Below are 11,591 nucleotides of genomic sequence, written 5' to 3'. Positions count from 1 at the left end.
GCTGAGCAAAGGATTTATCAGATGGCACAAAATGGCCTTTCCTACATCTTCAGAGCATCTGAAAAGTAGGGAGGGAAAGAAATCCATGGAACATGACCTTAAAAGGAGCTCCAGAAATGAAAATGCTGCCTTTTTATTTTCACTTTTCCTCCAAGCAGCACTACCAAAGTACCACTCTCCCTTCTTTCCATGGCGCTTGATAAAGGGATGAAAAAGATTCATTGTCTCCCAGCACAGCCTTGTTTTCAGTCATCTGAAAAACAAGACCCTTAAGAGCTTGCCGTTCATACAGCCAAATGTGGCAGCAAATTCTAGGCAAGTAAGAGAACACCCCTGAAATATTCACCCCGTGAGAAACAAGGAGTGCCCACCACAAAAAGAAGCGGATGAAAGCTGTGAACAGTGCAACCTGTGCAGAAGTTAACAACTAGGTCACTGAAAATCCAGGGGTTTTATTTTCTGCATTTCTTATTCTATAGTAGAGCATGAGACAAAATGAAGGAAGTACCTTCCCATTAGACTGCAGAGTTATGAGGCAAACAATAAACCTGATGGGTGCAGTCCACTAAGATCCCTCTAGGCAAGTTTCCTAATGGGTTTGCCAAGGACCTCTGTTAGTGGACTAAAATATTGATCGAATAACCCCAGAATTTTCCAAAAAGCAAACAGAGCTTAAAATCAAAATATTCATTCAAGACTTCATTCCACAGGAAAGCCTGTAGAAAGGCAACATCATAGCGTGTGGGTGCAGGTCTTCAGGAGGAGGCCATTCTGTGCACAGCTTATTACGACTTCAGCTGGCAGAGTGAAATGGTGGTTCCACTAGAAAATACCCAGAATGCAGAATAGACAGCTTCTGTGAATTCTGCTTTGAATTTATAGAGCATGATGGTTTTTTTCTCACTGACACCAAAGAAAATGACAAAACCCCCATCATAATTTAGAAGGACGCCAATCTTCGTTGCTTTGTTGCTGGGCAGAGATGTGTCTTTATCATTGTGCCAAGCTGAGATCTTATTGTTGACCTTTTCGATGCACCAGGAGCTATTATTGCGTCCTAGGCGGCTTTTCGGCCCCCGTCTTGGAATGCTCCCATAGCAGATGCCGACAGCACAGAAGTTGTTGTTCTCCAAATCAACTTCCCAGTAATGGATTCCCTTCTTGTAACACTGGAAGGAAAGCACTTGGAAGTAGTTTAAAAAGCGCCGAGGGTGCGGTTCGTAATCCTGCACTGTTTCCGTGACAGACATCTTGGTCTTTTTCTCCAATAAGATGATATTCTTATGAGCAGTGTGGAGATCCAGAGTAAATTGTGTAGCAACTAGGAATAAATACAATTGAAAGAGAAATCAGAAAACAGCAAGGAACCTGGAAAAGAGAAGGCAGCAAGAAAGAAAAGGCTAGCTCTACGGTTTTGTCTCCTAATAAGCAGTAGGCTCCCTTTTTCTAAAATGCATCTCCTCCCCTAACCCCAAAGCCAATTAGAAAAGAGGTGCAACTGAGGCAAAAGGGCCACCATCCTAAAAAAGACATTTCAACCAAGATATTGAGAGCAACATGTTGGAACAGGACATTCCCAAATGTTCTTAAAGGCTCAACAAGGGTCCTCATCCCCCCTTTTCTACTTTCACTGAGCTTCAGATATATTCCCATCTACACAGCTTCAGACTGAAACTCATTTCTCAGTGATAGCACAGAGAAGAATCCAAGGTCTATGCCGATTACCACAGAATTCCTCCAAGAGGCTAATCAAATACCTGTAAGAAGCCCTCAAGATACCATGTCTCTAAGAAATCAAACAAAAAGGCACCAAACGCCACCACCAAAGGAACTGCCTAGATTCTGTTATCATTCAGTTGCTCTGTTTATACCACTGCAAAATCCATTGCAGTACAGTTGCCAGGATACGAAGCAGCCTTCCAGGTTCAGTAGCATGACAAGAAGGGAACATCCCTTAACTATAATAAGGCACATAAATTTAATAAATAAATAATCAATCTTCCTCCATATAATACTTCCATTAAATTATGGTAAAATTCTTTTGGACTCCTTTGCAATCGCTTTATTTATTCATCCTAAATAACTTAAGTGACATCAGAAACATTTTCCTGTTCATTTGTAGCTCCAGATCATTTATCAACAAGATAAAAAGAAATGATCTTGAGAACATTTCGTTCTACTGTGTATTTCTGAAACCTTAATAAGTTATGGATACATAAGAGGAGCTATCCACTAAAACCAGTCACAATAAAGGTAGCAGTCCTTGATCTATGACCACAGTTGAGCCCAAAATTTTGGTTGCTAAGTGAAAAGCTGTTAAGTGAATTTTTGCCCCATTTTACGATGTTTTTTGCCAAGGTTGTTAAGCGAATCACTGCTGTTGTTAAGTTAGCAACATGGTTGCTAAGTGAATCTGGCTTTCCCATTGACTTTGCTTGTCAGAAGGTTGCAAAAGGTGATCACGTGACCCCAGGACACTGCAACCATCATAAATATGAGTCAGTTGCCTAGCATCAGAATTTGATCACGTGACCACAGGGGTGCTACATAAGCATGATAAAACAGTCATAAGTCGCTTTTTTTTAGTGCCATTGTAACTTTGAATGGTTACTAAATGAAATGTTGTAAATCAAGGACTACTTGTAATCCCAAAGCAATGACATTTTAGAAGTCCAATCAGCAGCAATCGCTCAGGTCAATGCCATCAACATAAGTTGACATTCTACGAACCCTTATAAATATTAGAAGAAAGGACATTACTATTTCTTCTGCAAATTATTCTTTTTCAACATACTGTAGCCTTACTGTTTTATTTAAAGAAATAGGCCAAAAATCAGAAACATATTTTCTACAGAAACATGACTGGTGAGATTATAATGGTGTGCTAATTTGGGGGGTACTTTTTGAGCTGATCAAACTTTAAAAAGTGAAAGCCTTAATCTTCCACTTGACTTTTAACCTTAATTGAAGCTAGATGTCGATCACTTTATATGCTCTATTTTATGCTGGATGGTTTTGTTTTAGTAATGTTTTCTCAGAATGAATGTTAATCATAATGATTAATATCCCATGATTTTTAATTATTAATATTGCCTCATTTCCAAAATTTATACCACACTAGTTACTTACATTCCAGAAGCTCCTCTCTTGATTTTGTTAAAAAAGTATCAAGAATTGTTGTTTCACTCTTTGTCTCAGCTCTGTTGGAGCTTTGATCTCTCCTTCTGGGACTTTGCACTATGGTTAGCAAACAAGATAAAAAGTCACACCTTTACAAACTCATTAAAAGTTATTTTATATATATATATATATATATATATATTGCAGTGAAATGAAAAGACTGCCAAGTTTTATACATCTCTACAAGACAGGCAAAAATTTGCACTAGCTGTTGACATGTAGTTTTAGTTCATCATTCCATATGTGGTTGACATTTGGTTTTGATTACATGAGATTTAATCTGATGGGTAGAACCCTCAGCAAATCAGAAGCAGACATAGTTATTGTATCTGTATCTAAGAGAATAAAAAACAACCACACTCAAAGAGCACCAAGGGCCACATGGTTCAGAACAACCTGTCTTCCATTTTGTCCCCCACTGCCATGTCAATTGGTGGAATAGTTTCCAATTCAAGCAGCAAGGACCTCACAGTTTAATCCTAAAATACAAATATTCTTTTCTATTGTTATTCTGAACCAGCCACTGAATATAATCTACACTCAAGTAGACTGAGTGTAGATTATATTCAGCCACTGAGTGTAGATTATATTCAGCCACTGAATATAATCTACACTCAGATCTGGTGGTCCATAGCATTTCAGGAGTGGAATTCTTCTTCCTTCTGCTTCCATTTGCTCTGCATGCCTCCACGGCCACAAAGTTGTGGTAGGAGATTTTACATTCACCATCGGACAATCCAAGATTTCCAAGAGCTGGCAGTAGAGAACAGCATTGGTACTGTGAGATGTACAAGACCCTAGCTTTCTAAAGCTCTTAACTCTTAAATTATGGATTTCTAGAGCCTAGAAGAATCCTGTTTAAAGGAAAACAGAGGCAGGGCTGCAACAATCATTATTACAAGCCAGAACTATAGTGCATGAAAATTTCCTACTAAAAAGTAGTAAACATACACAATGGCCCGAAGTGAGTCACTTTTGCCCATCGCTCATGACAACACCACTAATCTGTTTTTCCAACAAGAATGCTTTTTAAAAGCCTTCTTACCACTCTTTTTCTGATGATCTCAACAATTCCATCTAACCTCAATCCAACTAAGTCCGTGAACTTAGTTTCCTTGGCTCTAACATTCTCCCTGGAACTTGGCAGTAGCCATTTAGCATTATTTACTATTCTATTTCAGCATTAATCTCACTAGTGCTCACTAGGCACTGTGGTGGCGCAGTGGTTAAAATACAAGTATTGCAGGCTGACTCTGCCCACAGCCAGCAGTTCAATCCTGACTGGCTCAAGATTCCATCTTTCCGAGGTTGGTAAAATGAAGACCCAGATTATTCGGGGCAATATGCTGACTCTGTAAACCGCTTAGAGAGGACTGTGTATAAGTCTAAGTACTATTGCTATTGCTATATCTCTTGCCCTGTGGAATGAAAAAGATTGAGGGAAAAGCGATTACAAAAATATAGCATTTTCTCAAGAAACTGGGAGATCCTTTCAACCAACCAATAACTTAACATCTGTAAAGAACAGGTGGTGAGAGATTTACGCCAAGGCCACTAATGAATATTTGTGATTTTAAGAAGACCTACGTAACCATTACTCCCTTGTACATTTAGAATGCTGTTTTGGGATGCACAACATTTCTGAAAGCCGAGGACCCAAATATTTCAAGAGTAAAACTTGTATGGAGTACATTAAATTGGTAGACACAACTGAAAGTGCAGAGGTAGCAAACAAAGGTATCTAATTGTGCTAAGAAAAAGTATCAGCATAGGGGGTTAAAGCCACACACACAATTTTCTCATGGCCAGACCACAGCACAATTACTTCTATTCCATGTCAACAAATGCCCTGTTGAACTTCCTGAAATTTCAGCAGAGGCAGCTATTCCTCAAATTTTAATCAGTGGAGTTCATTGGCAAGTGGAAAGTCACACGATTGGTTAAAAGACTGAACTTACCGCGTTTGCCAAGATGATTTCTCTGCTCTGAAAAGAAAAAGATATGTCCTAGTTAGTTATTTGGGAACAAGATGAACAACTCTCTCAGAATGGACAAGAAACAGATCCTGTGGCTAGCTCTCATTAGGATTTATAGAAGTTTTAAGAAACGTTACCAGTTTGACTTGATTATCCCAATGATTTATTTTAGCGATGTGGAAATTATCGTCACCACACCAATAAATTTACTTAAATTTCACCATGATTATTGAAACAAAAAAGATCAAAAACTATAAACAAATCGTGTATTTGGAATGCATAGATACAAGAAAGCATGGATCCAATGATAAGCTTAAGACTTTTGGAAAAGTAGAGAAGCCAGAATCAAGTCAAAAGTCAGTCTAAGAGATTATGCAACAAGGAAAAAAAAGCTTTTCTGGGGAAAAAAGCAGTTTAGTTTACCGTTAGTTACACCAGTGGCATATGCACCGTCCCCTTGGGAAAAAAGAAGAAGAATGCCATCAATTTTGGCACAAGTGCAAGCAGAATCCAGTTTTATTCCAAGTACATTTTTAGTTTTCTATGCAAGCTAGGATTTCTACTGTAATCTTCAGACTTGCGAGCCAACACAATTGTTACCTGCATCCCACCAATGAAATGAATTAAAATATATTACAGAATGCAGAGTGATGTTAGCAGGAAATATGAAGGGAAAAAAAGGTTTTAAAAACCTATGAGGTCAGAAAAATTGTGTATTAGGGCAGAGGTCACCTAACTTTTTATGCTGGCGGCCCGGAGGGAAAAGGAGCAGCTGGGAAATTTGCATACGCGCACACACAAACGCACGCATGTGGACAAGGCCAGGTACAAATGGGGCTGCGCAGACACGCATGGTGCTAGCAGCCAGTTTGCACAGGCAGTAGCCGCCACCGCTGCTAATCCTGCATGCATGTGCAAACGGGCCACACAATCCGCACAGTGCTGGTGGCCTGTTTGTGCATGTGCGCAGGCATTAGCCAGCGCCACTGCTAGCCCTGTGTGCATGTGCAAATGGGTCTGTGCGCTCTAGCACGAATGGAAGTGAGTGTGTGCACACACGTGCTCGCATTGGCCAGCAGACCACAGCCCAGCAGTGGGCCGCGGACTATAGGTTGGGGACCCCTGTATTAGGGAACATTAGCTGCAAAATATGTAGAAGAATAGAGAAATAAAGGACAGTTGCAAAAATACAATCAGCAATAGAGAGGAACAGATAAGATTAAGAGGGGGAGGAAAACACTTTGCTCAATCATCATGATGTAAGCAAAGTGTTTTGGAAATAGATGAAAAGGACTGGAAAAGAGCCTCTACCAGAGTGAATGAAATTAAAAATAAATGTGATAAACAGATCAGGGATGAAACTAAAGCAGGAGAGGTCTGCATACAGCAAGATGTGAAGGAACGATATTGAAATGTATGTATAAATATTAGTGTTGAAAAAATGCTGAAAAGAAAGCCGAACAAATATATGGACTCAGGTATAAACCACATCATGACAGAAATGTTAAAATCACCACACTGTTCTTCCCAAGGTAGGCAGCATTATGCCAGTTGCAGAAAAGAAATAAGAAATAGTAAGCCAAATGAATTAAGACATGGAATAAGAAGAAGGAAATATAGCTCAATTTACTTTTCATCAATGCCATTCACTACTTTCTTCCCCCATATCCATACAGAACTTCAAAAAAAAATTTTTTAAAAATTTTATTATTTAAACCAACAAAACAAAACAAAACAAAACACACATATATACACAGTATATATTTTAACAGCAATTTCGTTAACAGTAATCTATTATTTACATTTCCCCCCTTATTCTTTAGAGTATTTGTCCTTGTTGCCCCATTATTTCTTATTTGCATTTTTCTTCCTTCATACATTATTATACACACATTTTCCACTTCAAAATTTTGACCTTTAGACTTCTTACCGCCCTTTCTCTGATGATCTTAACAATTCCATCCAACCTCAGTCCAAGGTCCGCATTTACACTCTCAATTAACTACAGGCAGTCCTCGATTTATGACCACAATTGCACCCAAAATTTCTGTTGTTAAATGAGACATTTAGAGTTTTGCCCCATTTTTTCGACCTTTCTTGCCACAGCTGTTAAGTGAATCACTGCAACTGGTAAGTCAGTAGCCCGGTTATTAAGTGAGTCTGGGTTTCCCCATTGACTTTGCTTGTCAGAAGGTCGCAAAAGGGGATCCTGTGACCTTGGGACACAGCCACGGTCATAAATGTGAACCGGTTGCCAAGCAACTGAGTTTTGATCACAGGACCGTGGAGATGCTGCAAAGGTCATAACAGTGAAAAACGGTCATAAGTCACATTTTTTCAATGCCACTGTAACTTTGAACGGTCACTAAATGAACTGTTGGTAAGTTGAGGACCACCTACTGTATATGCCATAATGCTTAGAAGAGGCGCTTTTATAGTGTAAGCAGCTAGAGAACCCCACCAAATATTTACATGGTCCACCCGTGTGATACCACTATGTTGCGAGCTGCACTGCAGTCTTCTGGGTGCAATTCAAAGTGCTGGTTGCTACTCTTAAAGCCCTACCTGGCATGGGCCCAGTTCACTGGCAAGATCACCTTTCCCTAATGTGATTTATGCTCATTCCACCAGATCTGGTAGCGTGACCGGGTTCCAGGCATGTTCAATGAAGCAGTGTCACCTGACGGGCTCCAGGAAGTGTGCTCTCTCTGTTGCAATGCCCGCCCTACAGAACAGGCTCCCCTATGAGACACAGTCAGCCCTGACTCTACTGGCTTTTTGGAAGCCCTTGAAGTCCTGGCTTTCCCCCCTGCTATTGGGATAGGATGCTAGTATAATTGTATGTGATTAGGGAATACTGAAATGTCATTGAGCCTCAATTTGGTTTCTTTGGATAGGTTAAGTGGCCACCTTAATTGATGTATACGTAAACAAAGGGTAAATAACTTGTGTGATAAAACGTGTGTCAAAAGTCCTAACTCAGCTTGACTGCCTTTGAGAGAGTTGCTCTTAGTCTAGACTGATTCATAAGGTTGTAGGGAAGAATCAAAGGGGAGGATTGTTATAAACAAAATGCCCATTGCTCATCATTAGCTGTTGTTTTATCTCAAGCAATGGTTTTAATGATCCATAAATTTCCAACTCTTCCAACATTTAATGGCACTATTCTGGATCGTGTAACCCTATGTAACCCCGACTAGAGCATGTAGATCTGTATGTAAGAATGTTTGGCATTTATTGGGTTAAGTGCTGTCTCCGTAAGAGATGGCTTGTGGGTAATGTAGTTTTAGCTAGTCAGCTATATCATGTTAGTAGGTTAGTGGGAGGAGTTTCTAAAGGGCATCACAGGATTTCCTGGACACGAGCCAGCTTGGAATGTTCTTTGTCTGAGTTAGCATGGAGTCACCGCAGGACCCAGATGATCTCATTTCCACACTAAAAGTTGGTATGGAGAAAGTATTAATTTCTCACCTATAAGGATGAACAGATGTGTTATCCAAGAGCAACAACCATAACTGCAAGTATCTTTGAATAAAATATCAGTTTTGGAATCATTCTTATTGAGTTTATCTGTCTGACCTGGATTTACAAAGCAACTTAACTCTGGGTCAGAACAGGCACAATGAGGGAAGCTTCCTTCTGTCCTTCCTTTCTTTAAGACAAAACTAAAGAACAGCGTCCTTCAGACAGAAAGATAATTGTTCCAGGAACTCCTGCTGCCTGCTCTGGCCTCAAAAACTCCACCATGTGCAAAGAATATCCATCACTCTGATTTGCTCTAAATACTCACTAGTTTTTCCTACAGCTGCTGGGCATGCCTCTTCTACCATGGGCATCTTCAATGGTACTACAAAAATGCCAACATTACCTAAGGACACATAAGCAAAGACGACAAAAGCCAGGAATCTTGTGAAAAGGATCCCTCTGAGGAGATAGATAACAAGGAAACAAGGAACAAAAGAAAAATGTTGCTGGAAGCAGAGGAAGGAGGCTGTGTGCTGAGCACAAGGTAATTCCGTCAATCTCATCAGCAGTTACTGGAGTTGTGAGTCAACAAACCAGGGTATTTGAGGGGTTAGAAGGGGTCCTGGAGCCCACCCATTATTTTAATCATCCCTGAATATGAACTTGGTGGCTTCTGCCCCTCTACTTAGTTTGTGGCAGCTTAGTTGAGAAGGATGTGGATGACTTTGAGTATAAGAGTGAGCAAATGTACATGGCAACCAATAAAATTCTCCCCGCACTTTAAATTCATTGGTTCTTCGTGAATTCAAGAAGAACTTGACATTCCTCAGCATTTCACTCATTTGAAAGTGATCCTTGTGTTCCTTATTATTTCTCTGCTCTTGACCAGGTTTGTCTTGTATGCCCTAGCAGTTCCTGTCTGGAAAACACAGATAGAAAGGTAGGGGGGCTTACAAGATCTCAACCAAGTGTACGTGTGCGAGTGAGTAACCATAAGCCAGTGATGGCGAACCTTTTAGAGACCGAGTGCCCAAACTGCAACCCAAAATCCACTTATGCATCGTCGAGTGCCGGGTGGGTGTGGCACATTGGGTGGGCGTGGTCAGTTGGGTGGGCGTGGCCAATTGGGTGGGCATGGCTGCAGTGGTAACGGCAGACTGGGTGGGACTAAAAAGTTCAATCAATCCCAACTTTGCAAGAACTTTTTTTTCCTCGCGAGAAGTTGAAATTGACTGATTGAACCTTTTTTTTTTTTGCATATGGCGGCGGAGGCCTAAAATGAAAAGGTTTTATAAAACCCAGCTGAAGGCCTAGGACTGGGGCAACAACGCGCGTGCCCACAGAGGGGGCTCTGAGTGCCGCCTCTGGCACCCGTGCCATAGGTTCGCCACCACTGCCATAAGCTGAACTTAAAAGCATGCAGAACATCTACAGAAAGTGTCTGACAGGGAATCTCTCCCCTTTTAAGGATCTTTTCCCTCTATAACAGTGGTTCTCAACCTTTTTAATGCCGTGACCCCAACCAGTTGTAAGTCGAAGACTAAACCGGTCGTAAGTCGAGGACTAAACCGGTCGTAAGTCGAGGACTAAACCGGTCCTAAGTCGAGGACTACCCAACCGGTCGTAAGTCAAGGACTTTCCCTGCCTGGGAGTGCCGCACATGTGTGGTTCCGCCCCCTGCGCCGGCCGAGGCGTAGCTGGCAAGCGGCAGAGACGGAGCAGGCCAACCACCAGCTGGCCCAGCCCAAGGGAGGTAAGGCACCCGCCGGAAAAGGGGGAAAAAATGGCGGACAGCCTTGCTTGGCGACCCCCGTGAAATGGTCGATCGACCCCAAATGGGGTCCCGACCCATAGGTTGAGAACCGCTGCTCTATAACCTCTTTAAAGGTAAAGGTTTCCCTGTCCAGTCGTCTCCAACTGTAGGGAGTGAGCTAATTTGTTTCCTGGCCGAGGGAGCCAGCGTTGTCCTAAGACATTTCTGTGTTCATGTGGTCAGCATGACTTAATTCTCACTAACAGACACGAAATGATAGAAGGTGTTGAAACCACAGGAACCTTGGGGGGAGGGATCAAGCAATATTGGAATTCAACATTATGCAACCACAAGCAATAGAACACAGTCAAACTAGAGTCTTGGACTTTAAGAGAGCTAATTTCAACAAACTTAGAGAGAGCTTGTGAAGGATTCCATGGATGAGAATCCTCAAGGGGAAAACAACTCAAGAAGCTTTGGAAATTTTGAAAAATGGGATTATGAAAGACCAGTCTAGCACAATACCAATGAAGAAGAAAAATAAATAAAGCTCTCAAAAGAAACCAGCATGGCTGCATAAAGAACTCTCTGATAAATTGAAAGACAAAAAGGACAAGTATAAAAAGTAGAAAGAGGGGCACATAACTAAGGCAAATAGCCCGAGCCTGCAAAGATGAAATGAGGAATGCTAAGGCTCAAAATGAACTAAAGCTTCAACAAAAGTCAAAAATAACAAAAAAATTTGAATTGGATATGTCTAGTTTAATGAAGGGGGGACATGATAGCAGTGTTCCAATATCTCCGGGGCTGCCACAAAGAAGAGGGAGTCAAGCTATTCTCCAAAGCGCCTGAAGGCAGGACAAGAAGCAACATGACTCTGGGACGCGGCAACGGTTTTAAGTATGAACCAGTTGGCAAGCATCCGAATTTTGATCACATGATCATGGGGATGTGAAAAGCGGTCATGAGTCACGATTTTTTCAGTGCCATTATAACTTTGAACGGTCACTAAATGACCGTGGGTTAGGAGTGGGAGGCACCGTTATGCGGTGGTTCTCCTCCTTCCTCACCGACCGTACGCAGTCTGTATTGGCAGGGGGACAGAGGTCGACTCCTAGACCCCTAACCTGTGGGGTTCCTCAGGGGTCGGTCCTCTCCCCCCTTTTGTTCAATATTTATGTAAAGCCGCTGGGAGAGATCATTCGTGGCTTTGGGGT

General features: G+C 41.4%; 1 protein-coding gene across 1 annotated transcript in view; it reads right to left on the bottom strand.

Moving 5' to 3' along the window:
* Nucleotides 1-455: 455 nt before the first annotated feature.
* Nucleotides 456-11,591, bottom strand: part of TRIM25 (tripartite motif containing 25) — a 24,825-nt gene continuing 13,689 nt past the window's right edge. Inside the window, exons 6-10 of the mRNA XM_015815527.1 lie at nt 8,947-9,024; nt 5,580-5,612; nt 5,139-5,165; nt 3,130-3,237; nt 456-1,321 (exon numbers count right to left, since the gene is read on the bottom strand). Of these exons, the coding sequence (XP_015671013.1) occupies nt 786-1,321; nt 3,130-3,237; nt 5,139-5,165; nt 5,580-5,612; nt 8,947-9,024 (782 nt within the window). The 3' untranslated portion in view covers nt 456-785. The remainder of the gene's footprint in view (nt 1,322-3,129; nt 3,238-5,138; nt 5,166-5,579; nt 5,613-8,946; nt 9,025-11,591) is intronic.

This window comes from Protobothrops mucrosquamatus, unplaced genomic scaffold (assembly GCF_001527695.2).
Source record: "Protobothrops mucrosquamatus isolate PMUCROS unplaced genomic scaffold, P.Mucros_1.0 scaffold_6, whole genome shotgun sequence".
NCBI lineage: Eukaryota > Metazoa > Chordata > Lepidosauria > Squamata > Viperidae > Protobothrops > Protobothrops mucrosquamatus.
The sequence above is the reverse complement of the archived record's forward strand: the minus strand, read 5'-3'. Positions and strand labels throughout refer to the sequence as shown.